Source organism: Protopterus annectens, chromosome 8.part1 (assembly GCF_019279795.1).
Source record: "Protopterus annectens isolate FY-2018-M chromosome 8.part1, PAN1.0, whole genome shotgun sequence".
NCBI lineage: Eukaryota > Metazoa > Chordata > Ceratodontiformes > Protopteridae > Protopterus > Protopterus annectens.
Genome location: NC_056742.1, coordinates 293,571,055 through 293,595,629, shown reverse-complemented (window position 1 = coordinate 293,595,629; position 24,575 = coordinate 293,571,055). Strand labels below are relative to the sequence as shown.

Here is a 24,575-nt window from a genome sequence, read left to right as displayed (position 1 = left end):
TTACCATGCGGATGGTATTGGAGTGGGCTAGAAGGGAGCCACTAAGGAATGAGGAAAAAACTGGCCAATGGTGTTCTAAGTTAGAGGAGGGATGGCCAATAGAGTGTCGACTGTCTGGTATGGGAATGTATCCAGAGAGTAGTCCTGACTAGGATTCCCTGATGGGGATGTGACGGCTTGACGTGCTAGTAGGCAGACAAAGATGTGTGCCAAAAGGTTTGAAAATGGGAACCAACAGTAGTAAAATGAGCTGAATGACAGTGCCACAATCTCCCATATCAGAGCTACAGGAAAAATACACAGAAATTCCAGCATGCCCCATACCATGCCCAAACCACCACAATACAATAAAACAAAGTTAGGGTATTTCAGGAAGATAAGGAGCCTTCAAACAAGAGTAAACATATCGGCCAACCAGCTTGAAGTTATCCCAAAAGTAAGGGCACCACGAATAAAGAAAAAAAAAAACCTCTTTTCTCATTCAGCTAATACTACTAGCTGCTTCTTGCAATAAACATCCACACAAGCAGCCAAAGGTTCATGTTTATTGTAAGAAGGCATTAATTAGCAAAGCACACATTCTGAAAGATTCTTGGCACTGCCTAGAATTACTTAGGGATACACCCAAAGATTATGATTGTATTTTTGTTACTACTGACGTTGTCCATTTATTTACTGTTATTTTCAGTGAAAATCTGTTAAATGTGGAAGGCATACATAATGTAAAAAAAAAATCTTTTAATTGAGATGATGGAAACAGTACTGAACAACAATTTTTTTTGTATTTTGAAGGGGAATATTTTAAGCAGCAGTCAGAAGTAGCTATGGGGCAAAATGTGCCCCCATTTACACTAATTTAGTATTATCCGAATGGGAAAAGAGGTTTGTTTTTGATTCCCCTTTCAAGAATGACATTATTCTGTGGGTACATTTCCTGGATGACATTTTAATCCTGTGCCAGGGTACTGAGAAAAGAATTGCTGAATTTATTTCTTATTTAAATAACACCACCAATTTCTTGGAATTTACATATAAAGTGGGGATCCAGGAAATAGAGTTTTTTGGACATCCTGCTTTACAAACATTTGCAAACTAAGGAATTGTTCTCTAATATTTTTAGAAAGAAAACTTTTTCTAACGTGTTGTTACACTTGGATAGCTACCACCCAGCCCACCAGAAGAGAGGGGTTATAAAAGGACAAATGGTTCGCCTCTCTAGGTTGGTTAGTGATGGTTATACATTTGAAATGGAGATGTGAAATTTAATTGGTTTGTTCCTTAAGAGGGGATACCCATCAGGTTTATTGATTAAAATTAGAAATGAGATATGAAAAAATGAAGGGATTTATATACACCTATTTAATTAATGAGTACAGGTGCCAAACAAAATCCAACCACTGCAACAACACAAAATAAAGTATTGGTATTGCCTTTTAACCAAGAGATGACAGTACTGAAGGGGATTATTATGAACTGTTGGGACTTAACTATAACAAGTGAGTTGAAAAAGAAACTTTGCTAATATCCTGTAGTGACCTATAGTAGAGGTAATAATTTAAAGGAAATTTTCGAGAAGAACAAGGCATGTTATAAACCCATATAATTCGTTAATGAGTAAATGTAACGTGTAAATATTGTAGATACATACACGAAGGTCCATACATGACTATTCAATGTTACAGCAGGACCATACAGTGTCTTTGGTGAACTACTTGTAATACTAAAATGGTGGTATACATTGCCCCATGTGGGAGTTGTCCTGCATTTTATGTAGGGAAAACTACACAAAGGTTATGCGACAGGATGGCAGAACATTTGAGGAATATTAAGAACAAAAAGACCACTAATGCACTTATTTGCCACTGTGATGTGTGTGATTGTTTTAAAAAGATTTTATTTTTTATTGTAGATAGAGTGATGTATAATGAGGGGGGGGTGATTTTAAAACATTACTGGAATTCAGGGAGGCTATGTAGCAGATGAGACTTAATGCCACAGTATCCCAAGGGGGAAATGACAGTTGCTCTGCTACTAGCTTACTGAAATTAAGGTTGATGCAAATTTGATATACTACATAGGTGATGTACTTTAACAAGTTTTTTATTGGTTTTACATTATTTAAGTATTTTTAACGATATTTAATATATGCAGCCTGATGCTATTCCTTTAAGAAGGGGATTGACACTTTAATTAACCATGTCATTCAATTGGACAATGCTATATAAGGGAACTAATGGAAATGTGAATTTGACTCTGATGATGTTTAAATGTAAGTATGTGAAAGCGGTAAGTGTTCTGTTTTTTTTATTTAATAAAGTGTACTTCAGTGGATGTCCGGGCGTTGGGGTGACTTCATTGTTTGGAACTTGTGTTTTACTAATCACCTAGTGTGATTTTTGTTGCTATAATGGTTTATGTTTAATGGGAAAGAACATCTGCAACCTAGTGTGATTTTTGCTGCTGTACTGGTTTATGTTTAAGGGGAAAGAATATCTGCAAATACACAGTCTCCAATTTTCAAGCTGAAAAAATCTAGAACCACACTAAACCAAAGGCTAGATGAAGAATCAAACTGTTCTTTAAACTATTTCCTGAAATGACAATATTGTTTTAGAATACTGAACTACTGAATGTCTGATTTTGCCATAATCTAAAAAACAAATCTGATATTTAATGGCTTATTTGCATCAGTTTTCTTAGCAATCTGCACAGTTTTTGCAAGCACCCATTTTTTAAAAAAATGTCATTCGTTATAGAATGTCAGTGAAATTTAAGGGGCCCATCTGACAATTCAGTCATAGATACTGTAATGATTCTGTTCAATAACATCATTTTGTTCAGGCTGAGAACATAATATTATATTAATTTTGTAAATAAGTATTAGCAATAAGATATGCCATGTCTGCATATTACTGTCTAATAATGTAGTAGGTGAAACAATATCAGTCACATTCAGAATGACCTCATTATAAATCGTCTTTTCAAAGTGGGCATCAATGAGATGAGTACAGCAAAAATCATGTTTTTAGGGGGACATCACCCTTCACCCCTCCTAAATGTAGGGGATTCACCTCATACACTTACAAACATATTATAAACAACCTCTGTGGATGCAGCGTAGTGGAGCAAAGGGTCTGAATCTTGTTAGGTTTCCATACCTCTCAACCTCTTACAAGAAGAAGTCTGGACAAAGTCATAAATAATGGGGGGAGAGCAAAGATCCAAACAAAGGGACAGTTTTTAAATATTGCTTATACAAACTTCAAAATTTGATAGAATAACAGGTTTTGCATTTGCACGAATCTTCTGAAGGGTATGAAGTCTGAAACTAAAAAGTCTGTTATTATGCATCATGATTAATTCAGTTTCTGATGAACTAAATGGATCCCTATTAGTCCTGAAGCTGTGGAAACTGTCTCACTTCAGTCTTTAACTTGTCTTATAAGTAATGTTATTATAAGGTAACAGATACCCTGTGTTGCTTTACTGCTTAAATAATACACATGGGAAGTATGGCTAACTAATATTTTAGGCTTATTTGAGCTATTTATAGTCCATGAACCTTAACAGTTAACTCCATCTATGCAAAAATAATACACACAGTGAGTTGAATAACACAAATATTTACAGATTTTTCATGTTTTAGTTTCATACTTAATGGTTATTGACCAAATTTAAAATATCACTTCAGTTTGCACTCTACTTGCAGATTCAATATAGTCTATGTTATTCATGTTAATCTCACAATTTTAAGTATAATTGGTACTCTCAGTTCTTAGTTTTAAAGTCCACATTCTTTTATTAGTTCCCAAAGTGCCAACATACAGCTACTCAGAATAATGTAGCACTTGTAATCATTTTATATAGGCAGCATACAGAAAGGCTGCTTAACAAACACGCATTTAGAATGCAGTGAGAAGCCACCTATGTTGCACTCATCTACTGATTATATATTAATAAAAATTCAAATACAGCATCATTACTTTTACTTTAATGATGAAGGTCACATGTTTCTTTCACGTCTATACCAAAGGTTTGGTCAAGCATACTACTTTTCGGGAAAATTACATATTATTTATCTCAAACAATATAAAGAAGCTACATATGATTTTTTTTCTCACAACAAACTGACCCCCAAGCTTTCGTTGTGCTGTACTGAATGATTTTTTTTTCCTGTCCTATCCAGCATTACACCCCACAATTCCCCATGATGTGCCCTCATTTACAAGGAAGATTAGCCTTTTCATGAACCAAACTTATCACTGGATCAGTGGAAGCTGACATTCAAGTAACAGATGACCATCATTTATGGTTGATAAGGATTTGTTTCTTTATTTTGCTTTTTTGCATGCTCTCATTTTTTGTCATTGTGCATGAAATGTACACAGACACAATCCCATTTGTGCTTCTGCACTGTCAGTGCTATGTTATAACATGTTGCCTTCATTCAGGATCAGCCAAAATGTTGTGTGCTAAGGATTACATTTTTGATCTCCACCACACGATTCTTCAATAGCAAACAAACCAACTTCCTCCCCTCTGAGGTAGGAAAATGGCCAAGGAACACTCAGCCCTTTTTGTCTCAGCCAGTTTCTCATTTGCCACCTCCATTAATTGAACCTTGGTAAAAAGTGTCATAGGATAGTCCACAAATTCTGTGGAACCGGTCTGCCTCTCTCTGAATCTGAGCATTAAGTTGGTCTGTTACTATTGTTATATTATTCAAATGTTATTATTCTGACGTATGAATAATAGAGCTTTACATGTTGCTCCTGTAGTTGATTATATCCTAGGCAATAAAAATGGATCACGCTACCATGTAACACAGATTATATTTCTTGTTTGGTTAGTGGCTGTTTAAATATTGTACAGAGATAATGCAGTTATACTTGTATATCAGTAAATATATATTTTTTCTTTTACAGTTATCATTACTGGAGTGAATGCTTTCAGTGTGAAGATGGCATCTTTTATGCAGAATTTCCTTACAGCTGCCAAGCTAATCATAATTTTTGTCATCGTTGTAGCAGGAATTGTTCTCATGGCACAAGGTAGGCTATTTTAATATCATTCTTGTGTAAATCATTTATGTTTCTGTTGTTCAGTAGTTAAAGTATTTTCAGCTTATACTATTTTCATTGTAATTTTAAGTAGTGTACTATTTAAGCACATTTGGCATAAACACACAACATTTAGTTGAAGATTTTAGTGCCTTTCACATCTTGTCAATTTTTACATCTTTAGAAACTGTTTTCTGACATTTTTACTAAAAACATAGACAGTACAGTCTTACATTTGACAAGATATTACATAAGAACACAAGCAGCTTTTTTTTTTAAATAAAGTAACAGTTTTCAAAACCGAGATTAAAGACATCTACTTCAGATCAGTGAAAATAATGTTTTACTTACTACAAATCACAACGGCTCTAAACTCTTACTTTATTTCAGGGGCATAGTTAGATATATTCCATGCATGCCAAAAGAAGAATTTTTAAAAATTATTTTGTGCAATGAAAAGTCCTAGAATTTAAGTGGCATATTTAAGCAATAATCTATGACTGGGCATGGGTATATCAGGATTTACCCACAGATGGCATGGCTCGATCACGAGGGCAAAGCCCAAGTGATTAAATAAAACCAACCATGGGTAAATCCTGATATACCCACACTCAGCAGTGGATTACTGCTATTAAAGAATGACATTATTTAAGAAAGAAATTGCTTACCTTTTTTAAATGATGTCTTTGTATAAGGGCGCTAAAGTGTTCCTCTTCATTTTTCCTTCTTTACTAATGCACTGAGCATTTGTATGGGACGTGCATCCCCACGCTGCTTTTTTCTGTCAAGATTTTATGTGGGACAGTGCAGAAACAGAAGAAAAATTGGGTACTTTTTCTGTTTCTTTATTTTTGAGAATGTACAGCCTAACATCCATTCATATCATTAATTCGTTATCATTACTTGAAATCAGTCCAAGGCGAGACATCAGTCCACCATGGTATGAGTGCAAAGACCCACACAAATATATAGACACATGTGCATGAGTGTGCACGCGCGCGCACACACACACACACACACACGCGCGCACACACACACACACACACACATGCTCATAACACTGGCGGTATGCCTCTTAACTTTTCAACATATTCAGGCTTTAAGCTTAGTTAATGAATAAAAATGATTAAAATTTTTTAAGTCCTGATAAGAAACGCAGACTCTGAAATAAATTTTTGGAACAATGTTTCACAGTGATAATGGCAGCTCATGAGCTCAGCTTTTCTAAATGGGTGTAGGGTAACAGAATAACATTTTCTGATCAAAACTGACTGTCCAACTCCACATTCACTGAAAACACAGAACACGTGTTTTCTGTAGTGACCAAAGCACCCATGCCCCTATAAAGAGGATATGTCCACTACTCTGCTTAAATATTATAGCCAATTCTGAAGTCACTTCCCCTTAAAGAAAAGATGATTTCTCTACTCCAGTGACCTCTAGTTCCTTTGAAAAACCTGACAATCATAGAGCGCATCATCATTGAATAATGAAGCTACTCCACCTCTGCATGTCATAATGGAAGGGAATGGTGTGACTACAATTCAGTGACATATAGTGATGTTGTAGATCCAGCAAGTGAAGATGATAATGGGCAGTGTTCTTTACTTTATGTAAAAAGGAAAGAGGACAATGGTCTGTCCTTCCAATGGGGGTCAATGTTACACTGTACATTAAATATATTGCCCAAATGTGATATGCAGGTATTGAAGTGTCACAAAATGAGTCAATATTTTATATTAAGGAAACAGAAACACCTTTTCAGGAACATGACATTGGAAATTTAAATAGACACTAGTACCCTGAATGTGGACAACTGGTAATAGGAAGCAAAGTAAAAATTATGCTATTATATGTAGATTCCAATGTGTGGGTATAGAAAGATTTACAAGAATGTTAACTTCAGACATCTCACTGAAACTATGTTTGTGAATTAAGATAAAAAGCACTACTGTCGAGCACGGACACTTCGCTGTAGGGTCCTTCCTTTTCTTGAATGTTAATCATTTCCTTCACTCCTTCAAGAGGTTTATTTTGGGTGTGGTTATCTTGCAATGGGTGAAGCAAAGCTGCAAGATGCAATCTAGAAGGGAAATGGCTCCGCCAGTGATGCCTATCCCTTTCTTGGGGGCTGGGAGGACTAAACTGGTTAGGGCAGAATGGACCCACCTACCTGAATGCCTGCTCTAAAACCTAGTAAAAGATGGAAAACTGTGCCAGTGGTGGGTCTTCAGACAGCTTTTCCTCATGCTTGGGTGAGATGCTCCAGGTGGCATTAATTAGCAGCTACCCTTTAAACATCCCTACTTCCACACTGCAAAACAATTAAAGGATTGTGGCCGGGTATGCTGAAACCAGGTATGGGACACAGTCCACAGACATATATTTCAGACTGCTGAGACTATGGAATCTAATTGCTAAAGTTACTCTGTTCTTCTGGACGCAAGAATTTATATAGTAACTGAAGAAGTGATCATGCTACAGAGTTTGCTGGTTGTGAACTCCCAACCCGAGACTGGTCAGTTAGGTTCAAACTGTGGCACAGTATGTACTATATATTCCTATGGCTTAACCATTGGTACCAAGGTTTGCATGGTCAACATTTCAGTTGTCAAGAGACATAAAACTGATCTGTGTTAATATGATGGGATTGATAAAAAAAGTCTTTTTGGAACCTTATTATGATGGAGAAGGAATTGTGATCTAGTTTTAGCTTACCATGGATAATATATTTATTTGTCCTCAATGTTTTTCTCTCCAGCTTACTAATGATTCATATATGCTTTCTTTAAGTCATTTCTGTATCTGCTGTCCTAGCAACCTTAAAACAGTGAAGGGAAGAAAGCTTCCAGCAGTAGCAGCTTGTAGACAGAATTATGTAAGCTGTGTACAGTTAATGTGCATTATGCTACAATAACTGATTGACAGGATAGTTGACATGAGTAGCTTGCAGTGGTTTATCGACTTTTAGAATCCCATCTATGGTGTAGGCCTATTTATTCTTAATCTAGGTACATGTTTAATCTGGTGCCATTTAAGCCTTTCTGCCACCTCTGAGCCATGACGGAGGGGGGATTTCTTACCTTTCATTACCATTATTATACTCAATTTAAGTAGTCACAATGTGGTCTTTTGTTTGAGTTTTATCACTCATATCATGGCAAATGTAACCTTAATAATCACATTGTGAGTGACTGGGGATATGGCCCACCAACCACTGCACTGCCTCCAATAGACATGGCAAACACCAGGATATAAACATGCATATATGAATAAGTCATGTAAATTAATAAGTGACATTTGGCCTTAAGAATATGTAGCAATATTCCCATTGTTGCCTTGGGCTATGGGCCCTCATCAACAATACGCAAATAGGTTTCACACTGTACAACCACTGAACTGTTATAGGCTCTGGCTTCTCAAATCCTTCCAATTTTCTGTATTAAATTAATGTCTGACAGTGCTAGGTTATCCACAGTAACTGTAATTTGACTATTGCATGTACCTACACACACACACACACACACACACACACACACACACACACACACACACACACACACACACATTCTGTCTCTCTCGTCACATTTTCAAAAATGGTAGTAATACCCTCTAGTGCTGCAACCCTCTCCTGCATTACAGATTTACTGCCACCAACCAAAATTCATCTGGAACACAAAAGATTGCCAGTTACTAAACCACTCTTAGAAAATAAGCCAACTGGAAAAAACAATTGCTGATATCAGATTTAGCTAACTGATCTTTCTGTCTTTCAAAAGGAGATGTCAACATTCCCATGCCAACATGTAGGAGTGCCTTTATATTAACAAATACATAACAAATCATAAGCTTTCACAATTAAATCAAAGCAGTATTTTAATAAGACTGTGTGTGTGTGTGTGTGTTGCAGCATACTTTCAACTGAACATTTTCCCCTTCAATGAAAATAGACAAATTACTAATTTTACTTTCTAAACATTTTTCTGCAGTATAGAAGTAGATGGAACAATTCTGAATTTAAAACTTCTTACCGAGTATGATGTGTATTTTGTTGCAGGAAACACACAAAATTTAACAAATACTTTCGAAGGAGCTAAGCTTTCTTTTGGTTCCATTGGAGTAGCATTTTATGGTGGCCTTTGGGCGTATGATGGATGGTAAGACTTTTTTTATTTAAATTTAACAGATATATGTTAATATACTGCATCTTATTGTACTATACTGTACTTTTTCAGCTGCTTGTCTTTACTTAGAAAATAGAAGCTGACAAAATATGGCATCATAAGGGTTACATTCTAATTTATAATTTAAGAAATTCTGCTTTATTTCCCAGAAAGGTTAGCTAGCTGCAGAAGTGCTTAGTAGGGCACGATCTCCCAGTTACTATTACATCCTTAGTTATAAATTGCTGCTCTGTAATATAAGCCTGAATACATCTCTTTGTCCATTTTTATACCTTCACTCTTCTGTTCATAGTTCTGTTTGACTCCCCCTCTGACCACTCTGTTTTTCTGTCTCTTGCTTCTTTTAGCTGACCTCCTATAATCCTGCTACCTTTTACATTTTCTATCTCTTTTTTTTCCCCCTCTCCTTTTCCAAATGGCTGCTCCTTAGCCTCACTAAGTCCATAATTCCTGTACCTAACAGAAACTGTACTTTATTTTTCCTTTCTCTTTACGTCATTTCTGCCTTTTCCCTATCTCTAACCTTTTAATATCTGTTACACTACTAACCTGCATGTTTAACACTATATATTAACCACTTTTATGCTTTCAGCCAATACCTATTTGTAGTCATGACTAGCTACTAGTGATATTTTTTAACTTTAAATTGTTTTTTTGATACTGAAGCTTTTCTCCTCAGCCCCTGACTGAATTTTGATTTTCATCTAGTCAGATTTGTACATGAAAAATGTATTTGCATTTGTATTTTGCCGTATTATACTATATTAGTTTTATTTGTATAGTTAGTATTATTAGTGACTTCATAAACTGTAGTGTATTAGTCTGATAGTGGAGCTTTTCTCCTCGGGCCTCTGCTGAAAATGGACATGTATCCAGCCAGACTAGCCCGGTTAACAAATGTAAAATAAAATAATAAAAAAAATAAAACTATATTTCCACTGTGTCTGTCCTCTACATTCTAATTAATGTTACCTATCCCAAGTGACTGACCAGTTCATTCTGTAGCATAAGTCTAAATTTTGGGCAGATCAGATATTGTTTCTATGGTGGCACATTGCCTCTAAGTTTCCCACTTCAAGCATTACATTTGTCACTTGATTTAGCCCCTTTATTTTCAGCAGAAGCTTTGCTCTATATGGGATTTATTTCACTAATATGGCACTGTCCCATATATGGCTGGCTGAAAAAACTGTAAAATAACCGCAGTGCACTTAGAGTTGTTTTTATTCAAAGGAAAACCCTATAGTTGCTTGGGCCCCATTTTGCACTGATTCATGACCAATGCAATTAAATTAATTGCTTTATATGAGTTATTATAGTGCTATAAAACTATGTGCCACACTTTGCAGAATAAAGCAAAAGAGCTATTCAGCAGCAACAGATGTAACTAGACAACCAGACACAGTCTTTATTACTATAAATCATTTAAATATAGTTCTGATATTGATTAAAAATAAAATATAATGGACCCGCGGTGGTGGTGCTGCGGTAGCGTTGTCACCTCGCAGTAAGATGCTGTCCGGTTCGATTCTCAGCTAGAGCGTCTTCTGCGTGGAGACATGCGTGAATGGGCGTACCTTCATTGAATGTTGTGCGTCAGGCCTGGCAAGCCGGTACGTAAAAATCAACTGCCAATCATTAGCGGACCGGAGTTCCGCTGTGGCGGCCCCTAACCAGGAAAAGCCAAAAGACACAAACAAACAATGGACTTCCAAGATAGCTGCACACTGATCAACAGTTTAATTTCAGCTCTACCAATGTGAAAAAAAAAAGAAACTCTGAGATAAGGGCCAGTAACTCTTCCAGTTTTATTAAATTCATTTATGGCTATTAAGTACACTGCCTTGATACCAGCAAAACAAGAACTTAGTCTGAAAGAAAATAAACTAGAAAAGATGAAGAGAAAATGCTGTCTGGGAATCCTGTGGCTGTTCAGTAAAAAGCAGTTCAAGCTCCAGCTTTGGTACAAACATGATTTCCAGTAATGCAAAGGAAAAAATAAATCAAACATGCTCAAGGTTGATTACAATAAACAAAACATTGAAGGAGCCCAAGCAACTATATGGTTTTCCTGTGAATAAAAACAACTCTAATTGCACTGTAGTTATTTTACACTTTCTCAGCCAGCCATATGTACAACAGTGCCATATTAGTGAAATGAATCCCACTCCATCCTTTATCAGCCTTCTTACTGTCATAGCTGTCCTCTCCCACTATTCACCTACTAGATGCCTCTGGAGCTCTAACCTAGATCTGTTACAAATCCACAAACTTAAAACTAAGAAAAGATGTATTCTCTATAGCTATAATCCTTCCAAGGCATAGAACAAACTCCTACTAGAGATCAGGTCACTCATGTAACTTAGTCAATTCAAGCTAGCCACTAAAATATACATGTTAAGCCAATGGACCTGCCTCTGTACCCACCCCCCTTAAACAGATTATCAACCATAACTGCACACCACTATCTTCTCCCAACCTATGTAACTTTCTCTAACTTCTCTATACTGAGCGCATTACATAATTCTTATCAGCATAATGTAAGATTTTACATCTGGTGACAAAACTATTTAGTCCTTCTGAATTATGTAGGATTCTAAATCTGACAGACAATGATTAGTTTACTGTAGTGAATCCTTGTTTTTATGTATATGTTGCTTTGATTATTTTCTGTAAACCAGTTGTTGTTTGTTTACTTATTTTGTAAATTATAATCTGTAGAACATGTGGAGCTTTTCTCTCAAGACCTCCACTGAAAAGGGGCTACTTAGCTCAGTCAGACAACAAATGTAAAATAAATAAATAAAATAAATAAATAAATCAAGTATGTCAACTCAAACAGCAAAAGTCAGGGGAAAAAAGGAGGAAGGTTTAAACAAATATTCAGATTAACTGATAAAAATGGCAAAAATCAGACATCAAAATTAAGAAAAGGCTGGCTAAGTATGAGACTGTTTAAGAAGAGTTGTTTCAAAGAATGGTAGAGTTAGAGGACAGAAGTTAAGTATTAGACTGCTTAAGAACAGCTGTTTCAAAGAATGGTAGAGTTAGAGGACAGAGCATGCAAGAAAAACCTGAGTTTTCTGTAGTACCAGAGAAACTGTAAATAACAGACTGTATTAATTTTATGAAAGTGCAATTAAGCAACTAGACTGATATTACACAGCAGGATTTGTTAATTGAAAGGGCACATCATGTGTATGCTCCAAACCTGGCCATGAAAAAGCAGCCAAGACCTACATTAGTAAAGATTACATTACGCCAGCATTAAAAGTGGATCCTGACAAAACTGTGGCAGAATGACAAAGTATTAAAAATTGGAGACAGTAGAGTTTGGAAAATGATTATTCACTCTACAACAAGCAGAGGAGAACCAAATGTATTACACAATCAGGAAAAGGTGAGAGATGAGTAGCTGCTGTAGCCAACTGTCTTCAGATTTTTTTTTTTCCTGGAGGCTCAAAGTAATTTTTTGATGAAGAACAGATTAAGAAGGAAGTAAACATGTTTGTCAAACAAAACATGAGCCATTAAACAGAAAGGGACTCCATTTCTCATTTTTCTGATAATAAAGTTCAGAGAGAGACTTTCCCAGGGAAACATTTTCCAATGTTCCAAAGGAAATTGCTTGTGACACAGAACAAAGCACAGTAGCTGACTAGAACAATCGGGAGTGACTTGGACTTGAACCATAATCTGGGTTTGGGAGATGGAGATGAACATGAAGAAAACTAGCAACACTGAAATTACTGAATAAATGTGAGATTTTAAAGTATCAATCACATTTTTGAAATACTACTTTACAAGAAAAGGTGGAAAGACTGGACTTTTGTTGACTCTGTTAAACTTGTGGGGGATCGAAAAGTATATACCCACTTCATGCCTTTAATGTTTGGAAGTACACTAAAGGAATGGAAAAAAATGTAAGTAAAATATTTTCTGTTCTCAAAAGGTTTTGTATAAAACATTTGATTATATAAACTGCATGTTATAAAGTAAAGCATTTTCAGTTATGGTCTGTGATAAAGATACTAAAGTAAACAAGTGCCTTTTTTCTTCTTTTTTAGTTTTAAGAAATGTAGGTATTAAAATGCAAGAAGAAAAGAAATTTCACAGAAAAGCATATTTAAGTTATTATTTGCTGTATTCTTGGGTTGCTGAGGTGGGGATGGGGTGTAAAAGTGCAAAGATTATAATATATATTAAGCAGATACGTTTTCTCTTACTTTTGCATAGGTGAAAGTCTAGATTAGTCTGGCTTAATCAAATCACAATTTTTGTGTAAACAAGTAAATAAGGGTATAATGAATGTAATTATAAGTTTTCCCTTAGCAATTAAATGTTCAGTTTGAGTTGAGGAGTCTGCAGCTGAGGGCAGATGTACATTTTGTTTTTATGTTTCCTTGGAGACAATAAAAGCCTGAGTACTTTTTAAGGCCAAAAGTTAATGTTTTCTTAAAGCATACAAGTTGTTTTACATATCTGGGAGGGAAGTCAAGAACACACATCAATTAGCGTAAGTAAGAGCACAGATAGATGAGGCTCAATAAGGAGTTAGGAGGAGATGAGATAAAAAACTGTAATCTACAATCAATCTATAGGAAAGTCTCCAGAAATATATGGTATTCCTGTGGAAGGTTGGAAGCTAAGAGGAAAGAAAGTGATAAAAGACCTGGAAGGTTTCATTTAACAGTGTTTTCAAAGGGGATGAAGCACCAACATCCCAGAAGAAATCTGTAATGGCTGTAATACCAAAAACGGTAAAGACCCATCAGGCCCAACTTCATATATGCCCATTTCAATTTCAAACCATAATTATAAAGTGTTTATGTCTGTAGTAGCTAAAAGAATGGCAAGGGTGTTGCCAAAATCAATAGATATGGACCAGTGCAGTTTTGCGAAGGGGAGACAAACATTTGACAACATTAATTGAGTGATAATGATCCAGAGGGAAGCAGAGTATAGGAAAATACTGCTGTTATTGGTGGGTCTTGGTGCAGAGAAAGCATTCAACAGAATAATCTTGGATTTTATGAATAGGGCAGTGGAAGCATTTGCATTCTCAGATGCAATAATAAGGTTAATTAGGAGGGCAAATGAGTGATCAGAAGCAAAAATTAAAGTGTGAGGGCTCCTCTCTATTTTTTGTGTTTGAACAGAGGAATCAGGCAGAGGTGTACTCTTTCCTCTTTGTTATTTGCATTATATTCAGAACCATTGGCAAAAAAATAAGGGTCTCAGAAATTCAAGGGTATAATTGGGTTGGTAATCAAGAAAAATTGGCTATATTTGCAGACGATATTATTTTGTATCTAATAAAACCATAAAAAGACATCTCAGTGTTGTGGAAAATTCTGAGACAGTTTCAAGTATTTGGGAGATATTAAATTAATGAAGATAAAACAAAGACTATAGCTGTAAACTATGTACCCACACATTAATTGGTTGAACAATACCCATATTCATATGGGGACATGATAAAATCAGGTATTTATGGGTTTAGGTTAAAAAGCCTTCTGTTATGGCAGCTAAGGATATGTGGGAAGAGACTAAGCAAAAGATAATACAAAAACTGAGAATCTATATGCTGTTGTATATAGATAAGGATAGCAACATGCAAGCAGTGAACATGTTTTTAGTTTAGTGCCTTTAGTCGTATACACAGGTCAGGCATTTTTTTAACAACCCGATTAAAATGAGTTGAAGAATTTTATCTTGGAGTTGAAGAGGGCAAGGGTTAAGTAAAATAAGCTGATCCTTCCAATAGAACAAGTTGGTTTACCATTACCTAATTTGAAGGAATATTCTAGAAAAACCTTAAGGCTCAAATGCATAATTCAAGATGAAAGCTATAATTCAAAGTGGAAAGGGATGATGATGAAGCAAGGGGGAAATTAAAGAAAGAAGGAGAGAGTTGGATTTTGGATGCAAATCCTTAAGGAGAATAACAATATCTATATAGAATATTGTATTCATAAAGAGAATGGAGAAAAGATATTCTACCAATAGGGATGACTGCAATTAGGGATACAGAGAATTGGCAGGAGGGGGATGGAATTTACTGGAGAAAACTGGCAAAGAAACCAAGGTATTTATAAAAATAACTGGAAAGGGAAAGGTAATAGAATGGTAAGAGATCAAGAAGACATTTGGACTGCATGCTACAGATTGACGTCTCTATCAGGGACTGATTTCAGAGCTTAGGCAAAGAGAAAGGGGCAGAGGAATCCAAAATGAAAAACCTGCTCTGGCAGAGAGTTTAGTTTAATGTATAACAGAAGGGATAATTAGAAGGGCATATAAAATACTGCACAATAACTATAGGAATCAATCAGAGGAAATTAGAAAAGGCTGGGAAGAAAGACTGAATAAGCAATTCACAAGAAAACAATGGGAGGATATATTTATCCAACAAAGTTTAGAAAGTTTAGGATTTTTTTTCTTGAAAGTGTTTGCATAGGTGTTTTATACTCCAATTAAACTCCAAAGAATTTTCCTTAGGGTGATGGCAAAGGCTGGAGGTGTGACGGGGAAGAAAAAGATAACTGGGAACATATGTTTTGGGAGTGTATCGCGTCTGCAGACTTCAAAAATTCCATGTAGAGTACTCTGCCAGAAATATTGGGTGAACAAAGTGATGTAACTAAGAAAACATTTTTTGACCCGGGGTACAGGATCTGAATTGTTTAGATACAGTAAGGCCTTGTTAATTTTAATTGTGGTGCCTGTCAAAAGAGCACTTAATAGAAAATGGAAGTCAAAGTCTAAACCAGGGGTCTGCAACCTTCACTATCAAGAGAGCCATTTTGCCCCCTCTCCCACCAAATAAAATTCATCGGGAACCACAAAAACTATCTGACCACTAAAATGAAGATAACACAGCATATAACATTTTTTATATATAGTTAATTTACTAAATATAAAAGAGCTATGTTTATAAGAGTGATATTTAAAATCCATCCATGTTTTTGTTCCTTTGTTGGAATTGCTCGATCAGTGTGTGTGTGTGTGTGTGTGTGTGTGTGTGTGTGTGTGTGTGTGTGTGTGTGTGTGTGTGTGTGTGTGTGTGTGTGTGTGTGTGTGTGTGTGTGTGTGTGTGTGTGTGTGTGTGTGTGTGTGTGTGTGTCATATTTCTTGATCTCTTAGAACAAGAAATCTGGAAAAAGGCATAAACAGTGGGGCACAAAGGCCCAAGAATAGGGACAATTTTTAAATATTGCTTTTACAAACTTGGAAAGTTGATAGAATAACAGATTTTGCATTAGCATGAAATTTCTGAAGGGTATTACGTCTGAAACTCAAATATCTGTCTATTTTTCTGACTTCAGTCCATAATGATTTGCCAGAAAACCACACTTTTATGAGAAACGGACCAAAAATATGAGGCAAAAGTCAGGACATTCTGCAGAAATCTGTACAGTTGAAAGGTAACTGTGTGTGTGTGTGTGTGTGTGTGTGTGTGTGTGTGTGTGTGTGTGTGTGTGTGTGTGTCTGTGTGTGTGTGTGTGTGTGTCTGTGTGTGTGTGCATGTGTCTGTGTGTGTGTGTTGTGTGGTAGAGTAGCCATCATTTTTCAAAGCTACATGGAGCCACTGCAGAGGGATGGAAGAGCCACATGCGGCTCCAGAGCCACAGGTTGCAGACCCCTGGTCTAAACTAACCACACCTGAAGCACAGAATATTGCAACAGTGATAATAGAAATGGAAGTGTGATCTTTGGAAAAGGAATGGAGCAAATTACATAGAGAAAATGGAAACTATTGGAGCAATGCATGCAGAATACTGTTTTAGTGGTGGAGGGGGTGAGTTTTAATGGAAAGCAGGAATTGCCAATTTATGTAATGTTTGATAATTGTACAGAAAAATATATGCAATGTATAATATTTGCAACTGTGAGTATGTTAATGCGGTTTGTTTTCTTTTATATGTACAGTTTGCCTGTGTCCAAACTGGAGGCTAAGCTCTCTCAACCCAAGACTGGACCAGGCAGTCAAGAGGAAAAGGGAATTACTTGCATCACACCACCAGTCTCACATAGAACTATGAAACCAGCACTGGCAAAAAACACACATAAATACACAAAAACATACTCAGAGGCTCTAAATAAAAATCTTCAAAAGTAACAGAGACCTCCAGAGCAGACATCCAAGCAACCTCCACCCCCAACACAAACCATGAAACACATACTTTGTGTAACACACAATCACAGCCCTTAAGGCAAAATAACATACCCAACACACTAGTAAAAGGTGACTCTATAGTAAGGCACACTGACATCCCACTCACTAGGCTGAACAAGGAGAAGGTTACTGTTAGTTGCCTGTCGGGTGCCAGGATCCACCACATAACACAAGCACTCAGGTCACTCCAGAACAAGTACAAATATGACTCTGTCATTTTCCATTTTGGTGTGAATGACCTGAGCCATACCTCCCTAGACTACATGAAAAGAGACATGGAGGAGTTCTCTGATCACAGAGCCCAGGCCGGTATGACCCTGACCCTGAGTAGCATCCTGCCCTCACCAAGAATGATACCACAGTATAGAGAAAAAATTATCAATTTCAACAATTGGCTAAGCTTCTGGTGTCATTCAAAAGGGGTCCAGTGTCTGTCAGCCTGGGATGACATGCTCAACAAGCCATGCTGCTTCGCTAGAGATGGCTTGCACCTGTCACCCTTAGGCTTTTGAATACTGGCCAAGGCTCTTGTCACCCCCATAGTGCCTTTTTTAGGCAAGGCTCAAAAGACAAACCCACCACCATAAATAGCACAAGTAAAAAAACTGAGGGTAATGCTGCTCAATGCCAGAAGTCTAATCCTCAAAATGCATGCACTCGAGGCACTCCTCAGTATGGAGAAAATTGATATATGTGCAGTAACATAAACCTGGTTTAAGGCTCCAGAGAGCACCCCAGCACTACCAGGCTACAACTCATACCATACATTTTGGCCACAAAACCCAGACCAAAATACAAAAGGCGGGGGAGTATCCATATTCATCAAGGATACCCACACCTCCAGGTTAGTGGCACAGCACGTTGCTTCAGAGATCATTCACGTGCAACTAACAATGGGCAAAACTGCTATTCAAATTACAGCTTGCTACAGATCACCCACCATGTCCCTGGACCCCCACTCTGCATTCCTGGAAACACTGGGAAACATAAAGGTCTTACCAAACACCCTGATATTGGGTGATTTCAATTACCCAAACATTAACTGGGAGAACTACTCAAGTATGAACTCCCTTGCCCAACATTTCCTAGAATTTATAAACTCAAACGCCCTGGATCAACTTGTCAACACCCCCACTAGAGGCGACAACATATTGGACCTGGTCATCACCAACATGGGCGACTGGTGTTCCACATCAGAGGTCAACCTCTCACTGGTTAGATCTGACCATAAACTAATCACTCTGGATATCCACATTCTGCCACCACCCCCGGATAAAGAAACCACCGTGAAAAACTTTTCAAAAGCAAACCACGTTACTTAAGACCGAGGTGGGAAGTTTCAATGCCCCCATGCTAAAGGATAACGCTGTCCAAGCTGCAAAATCCTTTACTAATGCACTCTAAGGGCACCTACAAGAATGCGTGGTTCATGATTTCCCAAACAAAACCAAGACTCACTCCTCCAAGAAAAGGAAACCAGCCTGGTGGACCCCTGCTATAAACAAGCTATACAATAGAAGGAGGAAACTAAGTCAGAAAAGAGTAAAATCCCAAGAAGGGAAGACATCCCAGATAAGTATCAGCAAGAAACTACGTTTCCTCATAAAATCATCCAAGGCTAGCTTTGAAAGAAAAATTGCCATGGACTCCAAAGATAACCACAAGGCATTATTTAGCTATGTCAAGAATCTAAGTGGCAATTCTCAGATCTGCTCAGAGTTAGTGCAGAATGGCACAAAATACACTGAACCGACCGATATAGCCAACATCCTGGCAGACAGGTTCAGTGCAAACTTCACCCCCCTCTCACCCCCAAAAGGGCCCATAACTGTACCAGAAGAATGTAGTGCCCCTGAGATCACAGACAATCAGGTTAAAACAGCCCTCTCCAAAGCCAAAAACACAGCATCAATGGGACCGGACGGTCTCCCAGGCTGTGTCCTACATGAGCTCAAGGATGAACAAACCCCTCACCTAAACACACTGTTTAAACTCAGCCTCTCCACAGGCTATGTGCCCACAGAGTGGCGCACAGCAACAGTTATTCCACTCCACAAAGGTGGAACCACAAAGGACCCCAGGAACTATCACCCTATAAGCCTGACTAGCTTGGTCTGCAAAGCTATGGATCACATCATCATGGATCTCATTAACAGAGACATTGGAAACCTCCAAACACTGGATCCTACCCAGTTTGGCTTTGTTAAGGGCAGATCATGCCTCCTAAACCTGGTGGACTTCTTTGAGAGAGTTACCAAGGCTATAGACGAGGGAAAGGTGGTCCACACAGCCTACCTAGACCTCGCAAAGGCCTTCAACACCATTCCCCACTCAGTTATGATAGAGAAGCTCACCAGCCTGAACATAAACCCTTACGTCACGAGATGGGTTGCCAACTGGCTCATGGACAGAACCCACATGATAAGAGTTGTGGGAGCTACGTCTGACTCTAAACCAGTTACAAGTGGCGTTCCACAGGACTCAGTCCTAGGACCCCTCTGGTTCGGCATATACTTCTCAGAGGTACAGGCAAGCACAGGAGGACTATGGCTGACCAAGTTCGCAGACGACTGCAAACTAGGGGCTATAACTGACTCTCCGGCTGACACAGACATCCTCCAAAAGGGTCTCACTGAGACAGATACCTGGTGTCAAAACCATGGCCTCAAGCTAAATGCCAAAAAGTGCATAGTCATCCCTTTTGGAAAAATCAAAGTACCCACAAACTACCACATAGGTGGTAGCCCCCTAAATACGGAAGACGTTATAAGGGATCTGGGGACCCAAGTAGATAGTATCCTCTCCTTTGATAATCACATTACCAAAGTGGTTAGAAAATCCTTCTATGTGGCCCACCTAATCACAAAAGGGTTTGCATCCAGATCGAAAGAGGTCATTGGACCCCTCCATGCATCACTCATACAATGCCCCATTTTGGATGTACCTTACAAGACACCTGCAACAACTGGAAAGACAACAGAAGTTCCTCACCAAGAGGATCACTGGCCTCAAGCAGATGCCCTATGCAGCTCGACTGAAGAAACTCCAGCTGTACTTGGTTACATACCGCCTAGTCAGAGGTGATCTCTGCCTGCCATACAAGGCCATGTCCAACCCTGAATTGATGGACATGCTCCACCTAAAGAAAACCATATCCCCTCGAGCCACACGCTCCAGGGATCTAAACCTCACCACAACAATAAATAGGATGTGCTGGAGGGATAGATTCCTGTCCCAGAGACTTCCCATGCTCTGGAACAAGATTCCAATCTACATTAGGCAGAGCTCCTCACTAACCCTCTTCAAGAGAAACCTTGACGAGTGGATGGGAAACAGAAAGTTTACCCCAGGGATCACTTCAATGGCTCTGCTGGACAGAGGCACAGGGAACTAATCCAAGGGGGCGGCGAAAGCCAACATATTCCAGCTAGGCTTATAAATGCCTTCAGGCAGATAGCCTAGTACCTACCTATGAACCTATGAACCTATGATTCAATAAAGCTGTTAAAAAATAAGAAATGAAATATCCATCAAGGTAAGAACTCCCTCATCAAACTAAATAAACAACTCAGGGGACTAAATAAGTCTAACAAAGCCAACTTTTAGGTAAAGGTAGCCTCCCAGGTGAAGGACAACCACCAGGTACACTTCAGCTATGTTCAAAACCTCAAAGGCAATACACCACAATATGCCAAATTAATTGTCAATGGAAATACCTATACTAAGTGACAATATATAGCAAATCTACTGGCCAATAAATTTGACTGCATTTTTCCCCTGCTTTCTTCCTCAGACACCTATCAATGAATAACCCCAAAATGGCACCCTCAACTATCACTAGTGCTCTTAATGCACTCTCCATGTCCAAAAATACTATATCGGTAGGATCTGATAATATTCCAGGATGCCTCCTTCATTGCATGAAACCTGACCCACCTGGGCCATTGGAATCATTATTCAACAGTAGCTAACAAATAGGGTTCATGCCAAGTGAATGGAGGACGGCAAATGTTATCCCTCTGCAGAATGGTGGGCCATCCATAGACCTGGGAAACTACCAACCCATAAGCCTGACTAGTCTCATATGTAAGGCCATGGAAAGAATAATCATGGGCATGATAAATAATAACATAGGAAACCTTCAGCTCAGTTTGGCTTCTTAAAGGGTAAGTCATCCCTACTCGATGAACTTCTTCAAGATGAGGGGAAAAAAGTACATACTGTCTACCTCAACCTGGCCAAACCATTTGACACAACACCCCTCTTAGACATTGAAACAAGCTCACAAAATTAGGTATAAACCCCTACATCACCTGCTGGATAACCAGCTAGTTACAGATAAGACACAAAAAGTCAACCTCCACAAAAAAGTCAGTCACTAATGGAGTCCCCCAGAGCTCAGGGAGACCAATTCCTTTTGGCATCTACTTTTCTGAAGTCAAACATCCTCCAAGATGGCCTGACACAGACTTGTAACTGGTGCCAGAGTCATGGTCTAAAACTCAATGCCAAAAAATGCATAATAGTATCTTTCTTGGACTCTCACCATCATGTGTCAACTATAGTAAGGAATCAGTTCTACATTGCACAACTTTTAAGAAAGGGTATGGCATCTAGGTCCAAAGATGCCATTGTTCCATTGTACTTAGCCATCACTAGACCAGTCATTAAGTATAATGCCCCCTTCGGTATGTACCTGACTAGGCATATGCAACAAATGCTGCATTCACAGAGGTTCCTCACAAAAAGAATACATGGGGTAGACAACATATCCTACATGGACCACCTCAAAGCCTTACCATTATACTTGGTCTCCTAGAGACCCCTGAGAGGTGAACTATGCCTGGCCTTCAAAGCTTCATCTGATCCAGCCATTATGGACCTGTTGCACATCAGAAAAACAAACAGCCTTAGAAACACCCAATCTAGGGAACTAAACCTTGTCTGTAACATAAATCAGACATGTTGGAGGAACAAGTATGCGTCTTAGAGACTACATTTTCTCTGGAATAGGCTTCCTATCCATAGGAAGTAGACTTCCTTCCTACACTTATTCATATTCAGGAGCAGCTTAAATCAGTGGATGGAAAATCATACATTTATCAATAATAAATGCTTGATTACCCATATCCAAGCTATACCTCAAAAAATGAGTTGTATAAAAACCTGTCAAATATATTTGGGAACCATAGTTAGACTTAAAAATGTCCTTTAATTTTGAGGTTGTGAAGGAGGTTACAAAGAATAGGATCCTTTTCAAAATCTATAGGGGTAGGAAGAGATTCCTCTCAAAAACTGTCAGTCCACAGACAAGAGTGAGAGGATGTCAAGACAGGCTCGCTCAAGGTGAACATACACTTGACTGTCTTAGTAAGAAAATTCTGGGGTCTCTCAAGTTGGGTCATGTGCTTAGATAAGTACATACCAAAGGAGGCATTATACTAAGTAAATAGCCTGATAGAGGAGGAGTAGAGGAAGATGATAACTTCCTTCGATCTAGAAGACATACCCCAGGTGATTAGTCTGACTATATAATAAAAACAGTGGTAACATGGTTATCAAAAGATAGTTCATTGTCAATGTCCCTAATGATTGAGTCAGTTTTGAGAGAGGTGTTACCTATGTGGTAGGAGCATGGATGCCCAAGTTTGCCTAAAAGCAGAATACTGCATTTATTGGTGTTAAGTTTGAGTCTGTGGTCCGAGCCAGTAGTGTAGAAAGGGTGGGTGAAGTTTGTAACTGCCCTGGAGGTACATTGTTAAAGGGCACAATCAGCAGTTTCTGATGCACCTGTCCTGCAGTATATTTTTTCTAAGTACCAAAATGTCAGTCCTTTAGCAGTCCATTCTTTTTTTTTTTTTTTTGCTCTTTACTGAAAGAGCTGAGGAGGGCATGGGTAAACACCAACAGATGCACCAATCAGCATCCTACAGTAAGTTTGTCTTTTTTGTTTCTCTTCAGTGGTGTGGATTTGGAAGCTGATGAACCAAGTGGAGCAATAGGCTTCCTATAATGAAAGTCCTTTTTTTGATCTTCTATTGAAGAGCTAAGGGGTGGGGTGATACTTACTGGGCACTAGATGAGCCAGCTATGGCTCTGGTCTAAGCACCATTTGGCAGAGCATGTTAGGCCACCCTGGATAATCCAGTAGTCAGTTGTAGTGTTTAAGGCAGCTCCGAGTTTGCAGTCATCAGCAAACTCCATTAGTTATAGGCTCTTGGTGTCAGCCTTGAAATAAGAGAAATGGATACCAAAGAAGAGTGGTTTCTGTACAATTCTCAGCAGTGCACCACTGGTAGCTACTCTTTTGGTTGAGCGTGTGCCTCCAACATTAATAGACTGGCTTCTAGCAATGAGACAGTTTCCTATCCAGTAGATAACATAAAGGACGACCTCAGCAGTTCTTCATACCTCTGTCATGAATCCAGTGGACAGGCTGAGATTTAACAGACTTAATAACAAATCAGCCAGATAATGTTTGATGTTTAATAATGAAACAGCCAAATAATGTTTGATGTTAATATGGAGGCAGCACTCAGCATTATCTGGGCCCATGAACCTAATCATCTTAGCATTGTAAAGAGCACTTAGGACCTGATCAGAGTGGAATGGTGGGAGTTGAATAGGCATACTAACGTGCCGAGGACAGTTAGGCAGAGATGAGGAAGTAAAGTTTGAGATGAATTTGTTCACTTATATGTTGGCTGTATCCTCAAAAGATGAGTGTATGGTGTTATTTTATATTAATTCAGAGCACTTTTAGGTGTTACTTCTGAAGTTCCTGACATAAGTTGAAAAAGGTTTTATGGTTATCCTTCATGTGGGAGACAAGTCTTAACCTTGTTTTGGAAGATCTGATTTTTTATTTCTAAGTTCTAATTGACCTTTCTGAGTTCTTTTCTAACTGATGGTGTGTTATTGTTGCTTGTCCAGTCTATGAGTTTCTTCCGCTTATTGTACAGTTTGTTAAATACTGGGGTTTCACCAAATGGGTTTGTTCTTAATTTGGGCACTGTATTTATGCCTTATGGGGTCCAAGGCCTCAGTACAAGGCTATTGGTAGGCAGTACATATCCATAAATAAGAGGGGGTCAGAAGGTTAAGAGAGTTTTTGAATTTCATTAGATCATCAGTTATTTGGAATAGATTTGG

At 38.2% G+C, this 24,575-nt stretch overlaps 1 protein-coding gene across 1 annotated transcript in view; it reads left to right on the top strand.

Annotated features, from left to right (window-relative positions):
• SLC7A9 (solute carrier family 7 member 9) overlaps positions 1-24,575 on the top strand; it is a 369,032-nt gene that overhangs the window by 128,781 nt on the left and 215,676 nt on the right. Inside the window, exons 4-5 of the mRNA XM_044081885.1 lie at positions 4,926-5,051; positions 9,118-9,217. Coding sequence (XP_043937820.1) covers positions 4,926-5,051; positions 9,118-9,217 — 226 coding nt within the window. The remainder of the gene's footprint in view (positions 1-4,925; positions 5,052-9,117; positions 9,218-24,575) is intronic.